This window comes from Gavialis gangeticus, unplaced genomic scaffold, assembly GCF_001723915.1.
Source record: "Gavialis gangeticus isolate Ggan-Ray unplaced genomic scaffold, GavGan_comp1, whole genome shotgun sequence".
Taxonomy (NCBI): Eukaryota; Metazoa; Chordata; order Crocodylia; family Gavialidae; genus Gavialis; species Gavialis gangeticus.
The window spans coordinates 181,426,509-181,445,741 of NW_017728992.1; the positions used below are offsets into that span (position 1 = coordinate 181,426,509).

At 39.1% G+C, this 19,233-nt stretch overlaps 1 protein-coding gene across 2 annotated transcripts in view; it reads right to left on the bottom strand.

Annotated features, from left to right (window-relative positions):
* Positions 1-19,233, bottom strand: part of TAF2 (TATA-box binding protein associated factor 2) — a 127,016-nt gene that overhangs the window by 48,329 nt on the left and 59,454 nt on the right. For both annotated transcript variants that reach the window (XM_019528103.1, XM_019528104.1), the window contains 8 exons: positions 15,880-16,015; positions 14,631-14,785; positions 12,740-12,854; positions 12,477-12,586; positions 11,645-11,710; positions 9,750-10,002; positions 4,249-4,389; positions 2,972-3,082 (listed from right to left, as the gene is read on the bottom strand). In XM_019528103.1, the coding sequence (XP_019383648.1) occupies positions 2,972-3,082; positions 4,249-4,389; positions 9,750-10,002; positions 11,645-11,710; positions 12,477-12,586; positions 12,740-12,854; positions 14,631-14,785; positions 15,880-16,015 (1,087 nt within the window). The remainder of the gene's footprint in view (positions 1-2,971; positions 3,083-4,248; positions 4,390-9,749; positions 10,003-11,644; positions 11,711-12,476; positions 12,587-12,739; positions 12,855-14,630; positions 14,786-15,879; positions 16,016-19,233) is intronic.

Below are 19,233 nucleotides of genomic sequence, written 5' to 3' on the forward strand. Positions count from 1 at the left end.
TGTTGATGGCTGCTGACTGATCAGGGTGGTGGTTGCTGAAGGCTGGGATGGCTGTGGCAATTTCTTAAAATAAGACAATAATGAAGGTTGCCACAAACCTTCAATTTGTAAAAAACGCAATATCTGCGAAGTGCAATAAAGCGAAGCGCAATAAAAACGAGATATGCCTGTATACTAAAGCTGAACAAAGTCTACATTTTCAGACATGGGCACATAACATGGGATGCTTTGCTCCTTTTTTAGTCACTTAAATGTTCTGAGATGGTAGGGTTGCTGGTTGTAGCCATGTTCGTCTAAGGACGTAGGCAAGCAAGGTTCTTTGGGTAGATGTGATATCTTTTATTAGACCAACTACATACAGTAAAAGCCACATTATCCGGCACCTTACAAACTGGCATGCTCTATTAACCAGCACGCCAGTCAATGGGGCAAATGTGAAACCCGAAGTGCCCACCATGGCACTTCTGGTTTCGCAGAGCCCGTGACCCAGGGCAAAGCAGCCTGTGCTGCCGAGCCCCAATGGCCCGGGGCGTAGCAGCTTGTCCCCAGTGTGCCTGGGGCCCCCCTCCCTGTCTCTCAGCACACTGACGTGGCGGGAGGGGCAGCGGTCCAAACAGGCAAAGATGCCTGTTCAGGCCTCTGAGGTAACTGGCATATTTGGTTATCCAGCACCCCCCCATCCCCCAGGGGTGCCAGTTAACAAAGCTTTCTTGGGAAGCTTTTGGCCACAAACACCCTTCCTGAGGCATTGGAGACTCTGCTGTGGTTCTGAGATCTCCAAGATCCAAAAGCAGCTAGAAGTGTGACAAGAAGTCTGTGAAAATGCAAATAGGTGGAAGCTTGGAAGACAATGGGTAGAGATAGGATGTGGGGTGGGGAGGGTTAGGGAAGGGGGAGAAGTGTGAAGGAATGCAGGTTAAAAGCAGGTTACCTGGTGTGTTAGATGTCATGCAGGTTATAATGTGTCATAAATTCAATGTCTACAGTCAGTACATGATTTTTTGCATCCAGTAGATTTATGAAGTGAAGTTTGCAGGCTCGTCCATGAAAAGTGTTTTAAAGTTTTTAAGTTCCCTTTGAGGATTAGAACCGAGAGATCAGAGAGGGAGTGATTGTCCTGCGAGAAGTGTGCACCCACAGGTAACTGGGTATTTTTGTCCTTGATGGATTTTCAACGTGCATTTATTCTAGCATTCTAGGGCACTTGGTGCACTGGATGAGATGTATTACATTTCTGGAGGAGCAGGTGCAAGATCCAGGACTAGTGATTGTTACACCAGGAATGGTGATTGTTCTGTTGTGGGGTGTAGTTGTTGTGGGACTGATGGAGATCTGTTGGCATGTTTTACATTTCTTGTCCTGGCATGGTCTAGATCTATTTCGTGTGGTTTGGGTCACAGGAAGTTTGCTTTTGGTGATGAGGTTAGCAAGGTTTGGTGCTTGTTTGAAGACCAGGATGGGTGGTTCTGCAAAGATCTCTTTAAGAATTGGGTCTTCTTCTAGTATGGGTTGCGATTGTTTGAGGATTTTCCATACAGGTTCCAGGGAAGAATGATGCGTCATAACAAAGGGTGTGCAATTTTCGAAATCCCCACAATCACTCCCTCTCCGATCTTTCAGTTCTAATCCTCAAAGGGAACAAACAAAACACCTTTGATAGACTAGCTTATGAACTTTGCTTCATAAATCTACTGGATACAAAAAAATCATGGACCGAATATAGACACTGGATTTATGACACACAACCTGCATGACAGCTAACACACCAGGTAACCTGCCTTTAGGTGAAGACCTGCATTCCTTCACACTTTTCCCTCCTTTCCCCACCTCCCCTCCTATCTCTACTGTTACGAATTAAGAACTGTTACGAATTACGCTCTTAAAGCCCCATGCAGTTCGCTCTAGGCTGGGGCAATGATCACGCAGAGCAAGTATCCAAAGTCAGATACAGAATCTTTATTCGCTGCAGCGAGGTGCCTCCGAGGAGACACCCCGCCTACCAGATATAATACTATTTTATACTTTGTTAGTATGTCAGCATTAGTTCATGATTAGCTTGTGCTCATAAAAATACCCAATTATCTATTAACTAAATCCCTATTCTATCCAATCAAGTAGCTCTGTGAGCGTGAACACCAAAGTTTAACTCTCGTGACTACATGGCCCCATATATTCTTGCCAAGATGCATCTTATCTTACAAAAACAATCCTTGTACCACCTTCAAGGTTCCTCTGTTGACTGGATTCAGCTAGTTTCATATCTTATCAGTAGCCCATACACAGCACCTCTCCTCTCCCAGCCGTCTCGTACGTGCTGTGTCCGCTTTTATGAAACGGAGGCGAAAGGACAAGGAAATGGCCTCACTTTAGCACTACAAGATTCATATACAACACTACCCATTGTCTTCCAAACTTCCACCTATTTACATTTTCAGACTTCTTGACACTTTTAGCTGCTTTTCTACCTTGGAGATCTAAGAACAACAGCAGTCTCCCAATGCCTGAAGAAGGGTGTTTGTGCACGAAAGCTTGCAAAGATCTTTTTCCAACTTTTTAGTTGGTCTAATAAAAAGGTACCACCATCTACCCAAAGAACCTTGCCTGCCTTCTGAGTTGGTAAGCATTCATTTTCCCCTGAAATTAAATTAGTGATATAGCATCTCTGAAAAAAATCAGACTGGTTTTAGTGGCGTTTCACTTTTAAAAAGATGATGATACTTAAGAACGGGCAGCTAGAGAATATTCAGTAATTCTGGTGAGTTTTTTAATCAGTGGAAAACCCCCAAAATAAAACACAAGACTTGAAGCCCAACCAAAGATCCCACCTGTTGGGGTTTTTTTTGTTTGTTTTTTGTTTTTTTGACTTATGACATAACAGTATTATATTACATAGTAGTGAAAAAAGAATTCATCTTTATACTACATAAGAGAGTTATTGAAATAAATAAAAGTTTGTAGATAAGTGCTTTACCTTATTTTTCCTGTTGTCATTGTACTTGATTAGATCTAAAATAAATGTTAAAACCTCTTTAGGACAGAGGTTATGAACATCTCTCAACAAGGCCATAGCAACAGGCATAGTCTGTGTGATAAATTAAAAACCATTATAAACTAAGCCAATTCTTAAATTAGCTGGGCAAGTCTAAATATTTAAAATCAGAAATAGTGAGCAATGACTAATTACAATAGCAAATCTCTCAAAAGACATTTTAAAAAGGACCCTGTAGGGGCTATAGAATTTTTAAAATCAGATTGGTATGTAATTTCTTAAAAATAAATCAACTCTAATGTAGCCAAACCTGAGGTAGTTCTGAGTAAGCAAGCCAAGAAGTTGATGGATAAATGGGTAAGTAAGTCCCAAGATGTTAAATGAAAAAACATGAGAAGTTAAAAGTTTAGGAGCCTGAGGGTTGTGTACAAAAACTCAACTGAAAATAATGGAAGAAGATAAACTAAGGTCAAAATAACTAGAAGTTGCAAGAACATCAAAAAAGGCTGGAATGACAGGGAGAGGAGGAGAAAGGATAGATAGCAAGGGAAATGTGAAGGAAACAGGATTAAAATTAGTATTTGGAGAGCATAACTTATATAATGACAGAAATCCCCTCCCCTCCCCTATAGCTCAATAGAAAACCCTGTCAATGGTTTTTCTTTTTCTTTTTTTAAACAATAAACCTACAGGATGTGTCATGACTGGAATTTCATTATGCTAACCACATTAGACAGGTGGTATAAAGGCAATTTTGTATAATGAATTTTACAATACAAGTTAAAAAAATTAAGACGCAACAAGTCATAATTGTTACAATCATTAATTCCATAAGATCATTGATTATGTCAGCTGACAAACCATACAAATTCTTAAATGTAAAAGGAACAAAAAAACCTGTTTTTATTAAATTGTTACGTAATTGTAATTTAGTTCTCTTAAAAGACCAGTCTCACATACTTAAGTCATTCTTTTTTCCTTTTAGCTCTCTGTTCAGGAGAACCAACAATTTATTAATTACTGTCCAGAAAGAAGGATTATTACAATTTTTAAATTTACTGCTGGCTGACAAGAATCAAGAATAACAGACATTATTAGAAAAGTCATATACAATCACAAGCCTATGACTGAAAAGCAAACAAGTGAATTTAGGTTGTTTGCAATGTATTTTTTGCTTTTTGTGCTCTGGAGATTGCCATTTGTAGAAAATAACTTGTCTTGTGTATCTTCCAGAAATATTATGAGAAAAAACATTTTACCTTTTGTAGAAAGTAGCTCTGAAAGTTCATGAAGTTGTTGGTCTTCACAATGTTTGGACAACTCTTACAACAAAACATTCGGGTAAAGAGTGATTTCATGGCTGGTGGTCCTGTCCATGTACTTACCATGGAATTTGCAATCTATATAATTAAGAGGAATAGATTGCACATTACCATCACCATCTTAAGTTTACCTTAGGCTGAACAAAAACACACATTTCCCAGAATAAAAAAATAATACAATAATTGGAGAGAATGTTCTATATTCTTTTCAACAAATATACAATCTTACACTAGCCAACCTTTCACCACCATCTTCAACATACCTCCTACAAATCATTTTACTTACAGGAGGTCTGCAACTAATAATCTTTTCATGATCAATTGCTGTTTTTAATTCTTTCCCCCCCTTTATATTTTAGACAAATATTTTGTATTCATTCAGCCAATTTTTCTGTCTCTACAGAAGCCAGTGATGGAAGAGGTATTTGCAATGCCAGCTTCCCAAGTTTACCCTGCCAATAACCTCAACCTAGACTTCAACTATGTCTCAACCACCTCAAGAGCAAAAGACCACCCTATGAGCACAAGACACATCGGCCTTCTGTCTAGTTTTAGTCATGGACCATGAACAGATTATGCAGAGAGACAAGTCTTGTTGTTTGATCTGTTTTCATGTAAGGATATTGCTCCATAAGAATAAAACTGTTATCACTCCTGCTCAGCAGCCTGATCATTAATCTTGTTTGTATGAAATAAAAAAAATCTGCAGAAAACAAATCAACTATATTCATTGACAGAATGTTTAGGTTAACAGCAGTGCCCACTGTAACCTACAATTCAACAACAAGGATGGAGTATAGTTCTGCCTTTGATATAGGCCCCTCTACAGAAGAGTAGAGAAAAAAAAAAGTTAGCACTGCAAAGCAGAATAAAATGTGTGCTGTTCCCTGTCGCCACCCTTCCCCCCTACCCCCCTCAGCTGAAGCGCTTCAAAACTGCTGCAATGGCACATAGAGCTTTTTGCTCTCCAGACAGGGGGTATAGCAGTCAGTTTCTCAGTCCTCCAGCATCCATCAGTATTCTATTCCCTGCTTCCCTCTATGGCGGGATGGAGGTGCAAGCAGTCCATCAGCATTGTCCTGTGTGCTTGGCTGTCCTTTGGAACCTAAGGATATCAGATGCCAAGAGGCATGAAGGGAATCCTTCTCTTCAGCCCCCTGAAATGGTTCTCTGTAGGGGGCTAGAGGATTACAGCCAAGCGCAGAGGACAGCGCTCACCACCTCTGCCTCTCCCCCTGTGTAGGAGGGGAAGGCAGAACACTGTGGAATCTTGGAGAACCAACCAACTCCCTGTATTGCTCCTTTAGGGCACACTGACATTTCAGGAAGCTCTTCAAATGTTCTTCATTTTTTAGAGAATCATTTTTAAAGCACTTTGTTCATTTTTAATGTGCATCTTCTATTCAGGTACGCATATGTTTAGTGCTTATTCAGGCATGCATATCTGTTTGAAGTGTTTCAAAGGTTTCTGGAACTCTTTAAAGCAGAACATCTATCCAGGGTCATTAGGACAACAGCATCTTTGTTTCCTTGGAAGAAAAGGAATAATTAAAGGATCAAAGACACTTCACTGAAGAGAACCAGTAGTATGCAAGAAATCCATTTTCTCATTTCTCTCCAGAATCTCCTCTCCAGTAATTAGGTGCTTTATAAACTATAAAGATTATTATATTTTCCTCACTTTTGATTCAAAAGAAAAATTACTTGGTTAAGGAATGTAGCAATCTATTTTGCAACTGTGGTATATATTTATTAAAAATCAGACCCAAAAAGCTGTTAATTCAAATGCTACCAAAATCTGACAATTAGAGCTTAATATACCACTTGGCTACTACTTCTGCTAAAATTTTTAAATGGTATTGTGCAGAAGCACCTGAAACATGTTTAACTGAAGTGGAGTAATTCAAGTTATCTTTGATCATCACCTCTTTCTTCTATGCACCAAAATGTAAACCCAGTTAGACAAAAAGAAGTTTCACAATAGCAACTGCAACTCTAGTTAAGATCCATCCACGTTCCAAAAGAACACAAACAGGAAACCTTGTTTTGGCTTACTACAAGCTACAGAAGATGTCAAAGTTTTAGTCTTTGTTAAAATTAAACAAACTTCAAAATTAGAACTGTTATTAATCTGTTAAAGTTGGACCAACAAAGTGAATACGGAATTGTTATTGATCAAATCCCATAGTTTCATAGTTAGTAGGGTCAGAAGGGACCTGAGCAGATCATCAAGTCCGACCCCCTGCAGGAAGGAGTACTGGGGTCAAACGATCCCAGCAAGGTGATTGTCTAGCCTTGTCTTAAAGACCCCCAGGGTAGGAGCCAGCACCACTTCCCTTGGAAGCTGGTTCCGGATCCTAGCCGCCCTGACAGTGAAGTAGCGCCTCCTGTCGTCTAATCTGAATTTACCTTCTGCCAGCTTGTGACCGTTATTTCTAGTCACTCCTGGTAGCACTCGGGGGAACAGGGACTCCCCCAATGCCTGCTGGTCCCCCTGACTAGTTTGCAACAGGCCACTAGATCCCCCCTCGGCCTTCTCTTGTGGAGGCTGAACAGGTTCAGGTGCCATAGCCTCTCCTCATAGGGCCTGCCCTGCTGCCCCCTGATCATGCGAGTGGCCCTCTGCACCGTCTCTGTGTTGTCCACATCCCTCGAAGTGCGGCGCCCAGAACTGGACGCAGTACTCCAGCTGCGGCCTAACCAGTGCTGCATAGAGGGGGAGGATCACCTCCTTGGATCTGCTCGAGATGCATCTGTGGATGCATGACAAGGTGTGGTTAGCCTTCTTGACTGCGTCCCCACACTGCCGGCCCATGTTCATCTTGGCATCAATGATGACTCCAAGATCCTTTTCTGCCTCTGCACGGACAAGAATAGAGTTCCCCAGCTTGTAGGTACGGTGCTGGTTCTTCCTCCCCAGGTGCATCACCTTGCATTTGTCAGCGTTAAATCCCACCCTATTCTCATCCGCCCACCCCTGTAACCTGTCTAGGTCCAACTGTAGCCTATTCCTTCCTTCTAATGTGCCCACACCCCCCCACATCTTAGTGTCATCAGCAAATCTGAACAGGGTGCTTTTTATCCCCTCGTCCAAGTCGCTGATGAAGATGTTGAACAATGCGGGTCCGAGGACTGAGCCCTGGGGGACCCCACTGCCCACATCCCTCCAGGTCGGATATGACCCACCCACTACCACTCTCTGGGTGCGGCCCTCCAGCCAACTGGTGACCCATTTGACTGTGGAGCTGTCAACACCACAGTCCGCCAGCTTCTTAATGAAAACGGGGTGAGAGACAGTGTCAAAGGCCTTCTGAATACAAGTGGTAGGGACTGCTGCTGAAATTAACACTAGACAGGTTTCAAACAAACTAGAGCAGTGGTTCTCAACCTTTTTTGTACCATGACCCATTTGTAATCATGGATGGCCAGTCCCAACCCAGTGCCTCTCACTCCTGACCTGCTGCCCCCCCACCTTCAACTCCCCAGTGTGTGGGGCAGGGTGGGTCCAAGAACCCTGCAAGGGAAAAGCCATGGTTTCCCATGTTTTTCTCCATTAAAAGGAAAATCATTTTTAAATGTTGTTGATCCTTTTTTTAAAGTTTGTTCATGACCCTTTTCATATATTCTTGCAACCCACTTTTGGGTTACAACCCATGAGTTGAGAAATACTGAACTAGAGGAAGTACTTATTTACAGTGCCTAGTTGTAGAACTCATTGCTACAGAAGGTTGTAGAGACAACTATAATCAAGTTAAAAAAAAGAGATTAGAAATTCATTAAGGAAAGGTCCATTAAATAAAACAGTCAAAATGTATCCTCCAATATTGATTAATAATGATGGCTGATGGCAGCGAAGGTATGACAAGGGTTACACTAGACATGCCTTATACGTATACTTTCCCTTCTAAAGCATCTCTTACATGCTACTGTTTGAGAAAGGATACTGGGCTAGATAAAACCATTGGTCTGAACCAATATGGCACTTTATATGTTCTTAACTGTTTCTTAATACTAACAGAAGAAGTTGAAGCTGGCTCTACAATGCAAACTTTGTTTCTCAGTAGCTGCATAATCATATATCTACAAATATGCTCTTCCACGTCCTTCTACTGCTTTACTCTAGAGCCTACTTTATCTCTCAAATCATAAATCTTAGAAGGCAAGGACCTATTTTTTCTGTGAAATAACTGTCCCTCTTTGTAGGTACTACTTTGTTTACACTGCTATACCGAGACAAATTTGCTACGTTTAATCGGGAACAAATAGAGCGAGTGTTCAGAGTAATGAGTAGGTTCTAGAGTACAAAAAACAATCAAGTGTAGACCCTATAAAAATTGTTCCTATTTATTAAAAATGATTCCTTCCACTTTGTGCAAGATCCTTACATCTTTCATAACAAACTTTTTGCAGTATCATTATTTTGTGATACTAAAAGAAGTTGCTTCACAGATGTCTTAGTTTTGGATTTTGAAAACCTGGTCATTATAAATATGCTCCCAGAAATTATATACAGCATCTCTCTCTATAGATACATATCAGAAAGCAAACTGAAAGAATGCCCTAGTACAGACATTACACTGTTACCAGTATAAGTGATCAGAAACCAGTCTATATACGTAACAGAACAGAAGTCCAGCTCAAAGACTGGTTTAAAAATTATGGGGCCGGGTCTAAGCTTTGCCCCCCTACCAAAGGGCAAAGGTACGTTCTGTTCATCACCAATCTAAACTACAGTATGTCACTTACAAAAAACACATAACTTAAATTGATTCCGCCTCGGGTTTTTTGAATGTCTGTACCTAGCCAGTAAGTCTACCATGTAACAACAAGCATTTAACTAGTCCTTGATTATGTTTCCTTGTATCAATTTTTCATATTTCACTGTTATCCCTTCCACCTGCTGCTTAAAGTCTGAGCTCCTTTAACAGTAATTTTGTGTTTACAGTATTTCCTTTCTTCTTGAAGTCAACACATTATTTTTATGCACCGCTGAACCTAAAGCAATATGATGCATCAGTCTGACTTCACATGATAAACTTTGCCTTGCTCCATAGGTGAAATCTACCACTTTAGATTTCTTAGAAGAGCCAAGGACCTTCCCAGCAAAATAAAATGTATTTTGGCTCTCTGGGAAAAAAATACAGACAAAAGATCTTTTATTCCTGCAACTTAATAAAATCTGGAAAAATCCCTTGTGGTTTTAATGTCTGACATCTCAATTTTGACAATTATTATGAAAGCTTTCTGCAGTCTCCATTTACAGACTAAAATAATACAGCTTTCCTTTCAAATCAGTCATGTTAAAATGTACTTGGCAAGCCCCTTTAACAGGCTAAATATCAAGCCAATTTAAGAACTGTGGTGAGTTTTGACCCACTTTCAAATGTTTACAATGTCTAGCAGATTTCTCTCATTATTCCCAAGCTATGTGATCTCACCTTTGCAAGACAGAAGCAGGCCATCATTCTTACTCGGTAGAAACACTGTTCTTGTTCTAATATATCAGTTAACGCGAGCCGTGATGCTGGAGTTGGGAATTTTTCCAATGCCAAAATGGCTTCTTCCTGTGCGACTACATCTCTCTCATATCGAAGCTGGTATTGCCACATGAAGTCAGCTTGTTCAAATTCTACTTTCCTAAGTACAGACATGTCAGGGTCTATTCTTATCCAGAGCAAAGGAGAATCAGCACTAAGGGAAACAGCGCAAAATATTTGTTATTTAAATGCTAGAAGTCTACACAGAACTACATAAAATGTGATGTCTGGTTTTTTTTTTAATTAACTTTTTAAAAATACAGTTTAGGTGAATATATCTTTTTGTTTATTTTTTCCCTAGGCAACCACATCTGAGACAGTTGTATAGCACAATCTTCTCCTTAACAGAAGGTAAAATTTTGATAAAATGACCACAGTTGCCAATTAGAGACTATTTTGGTAATGCTAATAATATCTAGCTCTTAAATAGTGATTTTCCATCATCAGTAGATCTGAGTATTTTACAGAGGAGAAATGCAATATGCTAGATATTGAGAAGGAAATATTGCAGGCAGACCTAACACTATCATGTGTTGAACATTACGGTACTATGACAGAGGATTTAAAGGAGGTCTCATCCATTATCATGTAATCAGTCCCTAAGTTTAAATTCTCCAACAGTGACCAAAATAGGTAATTTAGACTGCATTATTTATATAGAAACACCACTGCACACTGCTGATGAGAGGCAAAGAGGGTCTACTGTCCCAAGATGTGTTGTGAAATCTACAAGATTAAGACAAAACAATGAATAGGCAGAGGACAGAGGAGAAAGAAGGTAACCAACAAGGACTAAGAGTGCACCTTAATAAATATATATATAAGCTGATACATATAAACTGAAGACCAACTAGAATTGAGGTCAGGCTGGTGGCTAGAAATGAATGGCTAAACCAAAAGGAGTAAGCTTGAGGGAAATTTAAAAAACAAAAAAAGCATACATGATATACAAAAACAAGGAGGTTTCCTCCTAAGCATATGGAGGAGACATGAAATAAAACTGATGCACTTCTGTAAAAAAGGAGAGCAAAACAAGGAGCAGAAGTAAATGAATTTCTTGATAGAGAAGGTAGCAAAGGTATGGAGAGATTCTGTGACTTGCCAAGGCCACACAGCAACTCACTAAGAAGAACCCAAGTTCTTTTTCAAGTCCCTAGGGCACTACTATAGCTGTAAGACCATAAGTGACCAGAATCATTTAGAGAGCTTATTGCGTTAATTTCTTCTAATGTACAGGATACTTGACTATTTTTTAACATTATTTGTCTATTTGACTTCCAGAAATAATTTGTTAAAATAAATTCTCAAATGAAAAATTCAGAAGATTGGTCATACGTTAAACATAAATGATATAGAATCCCCATTTGTTTTAAGAGAAACAGGCAATTAGGCATTCCTTCCAGGAGCTGCAGACAATTGGTTCTCTCAGACCAACAACAGGCCACCAGCTTTCCAGAGTCAGGAATGAGATGGATCATTCTAAGCACAAGTAGTATAACAAAGGAGCATATTACTTAAGAAGTTCTGAGAGTGACACCACCTCAAACTCGAAGAAACAACATTAGGCCTTCACTCTGGACAAGAATTCATGCGGTTTCCGTACAGCCAAATGGCTCTAAAATTAATATACAAAGAAACACAGTATACATTTATTATATTTGTCTAAATAGGAACAAACTGCAATAATAAACTGAAAAAATATTACCAGAAATGTATTTAAAATGCGCCTAGGGCATATATGAGAGTTCTGTGCATGTATAAAGACACTGTACCCCTTTATCTTCAAACCAACTTACTCCATTGCAGAAAGATCCATGTCTACCTCTTCTCCATTCATCAACGGAATCTTTTTTTTCTTATTTCTGTGTTATTAGAAAAATAGGATATTACACAGGGTTAAAAAAAAATCTTCAGTAACTATGCTGATAGTCATATTTTAATGTTTATATATGTTTAAATATAACACAAGACAATTGTACACTAACCCATTAAAGACACAATTAAATTGAAGGGTTTAAGTTTCCCCTCAAAGGAAACTGTGGTACTGACCACAGCCTTTGGTGATGCTGGTCCCAGGAGACAGTATTAGAGAGATTTCTAAGCCTTGAAGTTCTTAACTTAGATCGGTAAAAGTGTAATAACTGTTTGTGGCCTAGAACTTACTGGAACAATTCCTTCCTATGAGTATAAAACATACATACATTTGCAGAGTTGGGCCTGAAGTGTGTGGTTTTTTGTTGTTTTTTTTTTTTAAGAATTGTTTTTGGATACAGAATTTGATTTCTTGCATATTAGCTTAAGTAACATGGTCTCGACACCTATGAACAAGGACAATTATAAATTTTTTAATCTAACTGTCCTCATTTATTTGTTGTTTCCAATGTTCCTTCTTGGTGGTACTTCCCAGAGGCATTTCCTTGAGTTGTTTGTTAAAAATTAGATATTACTAAAGTCTCCTCCGTTACACACACAATTTTCCAATTAGATCATTACAAAATGTAAGAACTTTTGCAACTAGGTTATCAAATTTACAAAAAAAATTTATATTTCACATTTACCACACCATGCATTCATACAACACACACACACACTGTAAATATGATGTATTTCCCCATATCTATTTCTTACCTCCGGCTTTTGGAATGGCAGGGTATATCATGTTTGAGACTGTTTTCCTCTATCTGCAATGTGTGGTTGAAAGATCCATCTAGTTCTTGCACTGTTACTTTAAGAGGACCCTGAGGAAGGTAGAGACTCATTACACTATTCATTGCAGTGCAACAGGAATGAATAGTTTCTAATATAAAGCGTAAACCTAATGTATATAAATGTCTGTGCAGAAATGCATGTATACAGTATATTATAAACAAAGTATAAAAGATGAGTCTTACCACATATTTCTGGGTCCCAGGAGACGTGTAGTCTTGCTTTATTTCCAATTCCAATACATTTCGTTTCCTATTAAATGCAAAACTGCCGTAAAATTTTACCACACTGCTCTGATCCCTAATGAAATGTATAGGAATTTTAGCGCATCATATATAGTGATGATAAGCAAACATTAAGGTTTAAAGTAACACATTACACAAAACTAATGGTTACCTATCAAAAGATTCCTGTAAACAAGAAATTCAGAGAAAAGTAGAGTCGAGAATATTTGGGATTTCTCTAGTCGTAATGTATGTTATAAGACACAGTATGTTAAGGGAGTATCCTCAGGAATATTTTCTTAAAATAGTCTGTTGTTTAAATGATTACACATTATGTAAGATTTTAAAGCAGAACTGTTTCCAGAATATTTAAGACTGTGGAATTTAGTTAATATTCTCCACCAAAGCTATAAAAATGTGTATTATTCCATGATTCCACAAGTGACCTCACATCTCCTTGAGAAATAATGTCTCAGTGATAACTAATACCAGTAAGCATGTTTGTTCTGCTGTATGTTTCAGCTAAACAAATGTCAGATGGAAAGTGAAAAGAAGGTTTCAGTTTATTTCTAATGAAACTGCACACAACATCTATTTTATAGTCTTTTATCCCCATTTGGATCACTATGGGAGTGTCTGGAAGTTTGAAACCTACAGCAGGATCAAAATGAGTAATGATTTCCATCAGTGTTTTATTTTAGCAAGTTGACAGTTCTACCTAAACATTCCTATGATAGTTTACGTTTTCATTTGTGGGACAAGTAGTTCAGGGACAAGTATTCACTATAGAAATCCAACCCTGAAATGCAGTACTCTAGTCTAGAAATAATATAGGTAAAAAAATAGAGGGCAGGGAATAAAACATTTCATATCCTGAATCATAAATGGCAATTAAATTCTCTTTTAGTGACTTTTGACAGCTATATTATTCCGGCTTTGTTAATTACATAACTCACGGTATAAAAAACTGTGTACTTTGTATAGGATTCTTGTGCAGACCAATATGAAAATTAGAATGAATAAATTAAATACCTTAGTAGGTCCATACAAAAAATCTGATGGGTGTGTTTATACAACATATTTCTCAGTCTTGATATATTGTAAATTTTCAAGTTACTTAAATCCTCTTCTATTTTTATTTATTTATTGCTATTGTACTGTCAACTAATCTGGTTTTTAACTGAGAGGTGTATACAAGTGTTACTGGTGGTAAAATAAACAAACAATATTACATCAATATAAATTGAGTTCTGTTCCCCCACTGAATTAAGAAAACTATTATGTTTTTTGGTACTTTAAATGAACATATCAACGTAAGGTACTACTGTCATAAAGTTTATATTTATAATACACCACCCCTACCAAACTATTAATTACTAGCATGGTTTTAGCTACTTATCTGCTATTAAACATTACTTATTCTAGGTTGATTTACTGGAAATCACATTTGAAAATATACCAGACTATAGCATTTTCCATGTCAGACTTGAGCATATTTCTGAGGGGAAGTGCCCCTTGGACCTCTGTAATGTAGTTTGACCTTTAATTCCACTAGAATTCTTGTGCTTCTTTCAAATTAACTTCACTAATGATAAAAATGAAAAACACAGCAACCCCCTTCCAGTCTTGAAAAGGAACAATAACCTCAGACCAGAAAAAATATTGTAAGTCACTATAAAAGGAATCTTAATCAGCAGTTTGGGGCTCTTTTTAATTTGAAAGTTATCATTTTTTGACTCTGCTTAGAGCTTAATTTTACACCTTATTGCACATTTCTATAAAAGTGCCAATGAAAAGCTACATTTCTTATTCACTTTCCCAGCAGAATCCCAAACTAGAATAAGAAGGATACACCCATTGCTTTATTAAAGGTTGGATGTCTTTGCCAGAGACATTAGAGATGGATTTCAAAAACCCAGATGTGGAAACCAACATTTGACTCCACATGTGTGACTGGAACTTCTGAGACGATGCAGTGCTGGCCAGACTCAACAGCTTGTTGAAAACCTAAAAAAGATAAAAGTTAGCATAATTTGGAGCGAGAGAAGTTAATTTGCTATATTTTAAGCCAATTTGCCTTCAGTAAATTCTAATATGAATTAGATTATTCTATAACTCTCAGACACTGCCTTAATGCTCCTGTTAATGCCACAAAATGACTGAATAAAGAATGTACAAACATTGAAGACCAACTATTATTATTATTTTATTATACTACTTCAGATGCATCAAACATACTGTCCAAGGCAAGGGGCAAGCGTGAGGGGCAGGGAGGAGCTGTTTGGCCTGTGCAGCTTTTTGTAGTTTGGGACCACCCACCTTTGGGATTTGGCATACAAGGCTCATTACTGCAGATGCCAGCCTCCTACAGTGGCACCATTAATCCCCTACTTGAGCTGTTGTTTCAGTGCAGCTCTGGAACCCAGGAAACCAGAGAGTTAATGTCACTAGCCTCCCTACTCCCTCTGCAGCTGAAAAGGAGGTTAGCTATCTAGCTATCTGGCTACAAAGGTTGGTGACAAGTTAAAATAGCAGGGGGTGGGACACAGGGCAGGATGGAGATGAGCTACAGCAGCGTTAACTCCCCGGGTTCTCAAACTACACTGAAACCATGGCATTAGTAGCCACAGGGACACAGGGATTAATGCCATTGCAACCACCAATGGGTCACTGGCCCATGGGAAGCCCCCGATTTCCAGATTCAGTCTGCAGGGCTAAAGGAACTGACACCCCTGTATTATGTTTTAGGTCTCCATTCATGGGCAGGAAACACCATCTTATTGTACAGAAACAAAAATTATTTAGTAAGTTTCCATCATGAGTGGAGGCAACACACTAAAGACAATGGAATTCCAAAGCTGCCAGTGCAGGGACACTTTAAAAAGCAAAGCTCTTATTACCAGTCATTTGAGAGAGTAATTATGAACCTGATTTGCATGATCCAGTTTACACGCGATCTAAACCTATATTATCTTGAAACTACCGAAACAAACACATATGGAACTCCATGACGATTTTTTAAAAAAATATCACATGCAGAACAAAACTGCCCTTTAAGACAGGCAATATATTTCATATAAGAATCACACTTAAACACTTACTTGTAGCATGAACTCCATGCTAATCCTGTTTTCTATCAGTCTCATAACAAGATGGGCTTTACACTGGAACATAGTGTAGTATTCCCAGGACAATGTGTGAGGGTGTTTTATAGAAAAATGTAGATGCGATGCAGGGCTGCAAAGTAAAATCAAAATAATATGAACTTCTTATATCAAGATCCTAATGATACCCATGTATTAATAATACAAACTGCAGCATACAGAATATTCATATTGCTTCTGCTCTTTTAAACCAATGCATCATAAACCTACCATGAAAAGTAGGTATAGGCATATGCATACTATATACAGCTCATGAATAAGGCATAACTGCATTTTTAAGAGCAACGTTACAGCCACAAAGGGCATCTAGTATTACTCTTAATGAGTACCCCGCAAAAGGGGGATCTGGCAGCTGAAAGCTAAGAACTACTTGAAATTTTGGCTTTTATGTCTCTCCTAATGACCTTATGAAGAATGTCTTCAAATCAAAAGCTTAGCTAATTTTATTCCAACTATGCAGCTGGTCCAATAAAAGACATCACCCTAAGAAATCCTCGCTTCTTTTCATTTAAAAGTTATTGTGAATACTGTATATTTAAAATATTTATTTAGAAAGCAAAAAATTGTTCCACCAACAAGATCAAACATTTCTGTTGCCCTACTTATAAGTTCAGAGATTTTTTTTTTTAAATAAAATGAAACAAAATATCTATTCCTAGATGGCAAGAGTCAACATACAGATTGTATTTTTAAATGTGCCATCTAAATAATGTTTCACTAGTCTTGAACCAAATAATGCAGAGACTTGCATGCTAGATATTGTTGCATGTAGATTTATGCAACTTAGAGAGAAACCAGAGTATCAACTGTGCTGAAATAGTGGAGCTCAAGAGGCACCTTTTTTTTTTTTTTGCATACATTTATTTTTAATTCAGAGGGAGTCAAATTTTTCAGTGTACTTTTTAGTTGGACATTTAATTAGTCATCCTACCACAGTGCTCATGCATTTGAACAAGAGAGAAGTTTTGATAAAAAATACTGTATTGAACCATGTTTATATTTCATATTGTTTTGCTATCTGTTCAATTAATGAAAGTCCATAAGATAACATCTACAAGACGACAAAGTTCTCATAAGTAATTCTGAACTGACCAGTATCTGATAGGTTTTATATTTCAGTCGTAATAAAGCTTATTTGTCACTTTGCCCTCAGAAGAAAATTTGTGACAAATATTTTTCCATCAGAAAAAGCTGATTTCACCAAACTGATTTTTCTTCATCCAAACGTGGTTTCAACAAGGCATTCAATGGAAAAGTGACTCAGACCAGAATAGAAACCGGAAAGAAAAAGGGACATCAAATGCCAGAACAGCCATTAGGCTAGTGGTCAGGCAATCCAAATCCAACAAAGCGAGGACATTGGGCATCTGAACATCCCACATCCCAGATGAGCACCTGTCCTATTTCACAGATTTCGTAGACAGGGCTGGAAGGGACCTTGCAAGATCATCGGGTCCAGCCTCCTCCCAAAAGTGTAGGCAGTCAGCAGGGGTCAAATGATCCCAGCAAGACAGGCATTCAAGTATTTCTTAAAGGAATCCAGAGTAGGTGCCTGCACCACCTTGGTGGGGAGTTTATTCCAGGCCCTAGGGACTTGGACAGTAAAGAAAGTTTTTCCTTATGTCCAGCCTAAAATGATCTTCCAAGAGTTTGTGACCATTGGACCTCATCTGTTCACCAGGGCACCCCATGGGAAGACTTTTTCCCAGTTCACACCCCTTATATACTTACAGGCTGCCACCAAATCACCCATGAGCCTACATTTTTCCAGGCTGAAGAGTCCCATGCATCTCAGCCTCTCCTCATAAGGCCTGCTCTCTTTTCCTGTAATCATTAGCGTAGCTCTTCTCCGGACTCTCTTGAGCTTCTCCACATACTTTCTGAATTGTGGAGCCCAGAACTGGACACAGTATCCCAGCTGTGGTCTCACAAAGGCCGAGTAAAGTGTAAGGATGACTTCCTGCCTCTTGTTTGAGATGCATCGGAAGATGTAGGCCAGAGTTTTGTTTGCACTGCCGGCTGCGGCATTGCATCGGTGGCTCATATTCATCCTCTGGTCAATCACGACCCCCAAGTCTCTTTCAGACATGGTGCTAGCTAGCCTACGTGTGGCATGGGTTCTCTCTCCCAAGGTGGAGCACCTTGCATTTCTCGGCATTGAATGCCATCAAGTTTTCATCCACCCACTTTGTAAACCTGTCGAGGTTGGCCTGGATTGCCAGTCTATCCTCTAGGGTGACTGCACTTCCCCATAGTTTGGTGTCATCAGCAAACTTAGCCAGTCCACTTATAAAACCTGAGTCTGGATCATTTATAAACACATTGAAGAACAGAGGTCTGAGAATGGAGCCCTGGTGGACACCATTGGTTACAGAGCACCAAGCTGATTTAGTTCCATCAACTATCACTCTCTGGGTGCGTCCATGGAGCCAGTCCCCCAACCATCGAACCATGAAATTGTCTAGGCCGCAATTCTCCAATATTTCCATGAGGTTATCATGGGACACCACGTCAAAGGCTTTCTTGAAGTCCAAAAACATGATAATCACACCTCTTCTCCTTTGTCTACATGATGCCTTACTTGGTCATAGAAGGAAATCAGGTTAGACTGACAAGATATACTGGCCATAAAGCAGTATTGGCTACCTCTCAGAATATTACCTTCTGTTAAGATATTGGTAATGGTTTCCTTGATGATTTCCACCCCCCCCACAAGATCTTCCCAGGGATTGAGGTCAAGCTAATTGGCCTGTAGAGTTCCCTGGATCTTCCTTTCTCCCTTTCTTGAAGATAAGCATCACATTGGCCCTCTTCCAATCATCAGCCACCTCGTCCGAGTGCCATGAGTTCTCAGATAGCCTCACCACAGGCTGTGCTATAATGTCAGCTAGTTCCTTTAGCACTCTTGGGAGCATTTCAACCGGGCTCGCTGATTTGTGGATGTCTCAAGGTGTTCCGTCACAAGATCAATGGTAATGATGGGAGCAGGTAGGCCCTTCCCCTGGTGATCCTGCCTCTTGTCAGGCAGGGTGATCCCACTGGGCTGATGGAAAACCAACGCTAAGTAGTTGTTAAGGAGACTGGCTTTTTCCTGAGTGTCGGTTATCAGCTGCCCCACTTGGTTTAATAAGCGTCCAATGTTACCCTTGTTCTTTTTCCGACTTTCCACATATTTGAAGGACTTTTTATTGTCTTTGATTTGAGTAGCCAGTCTGAGTTTGGTTTTGGCCTTAGCTTTCCTAGTTTGCTCTCTACAGGTATGGACTCCTCCTCAGTGGTGTTTCCAGTTTT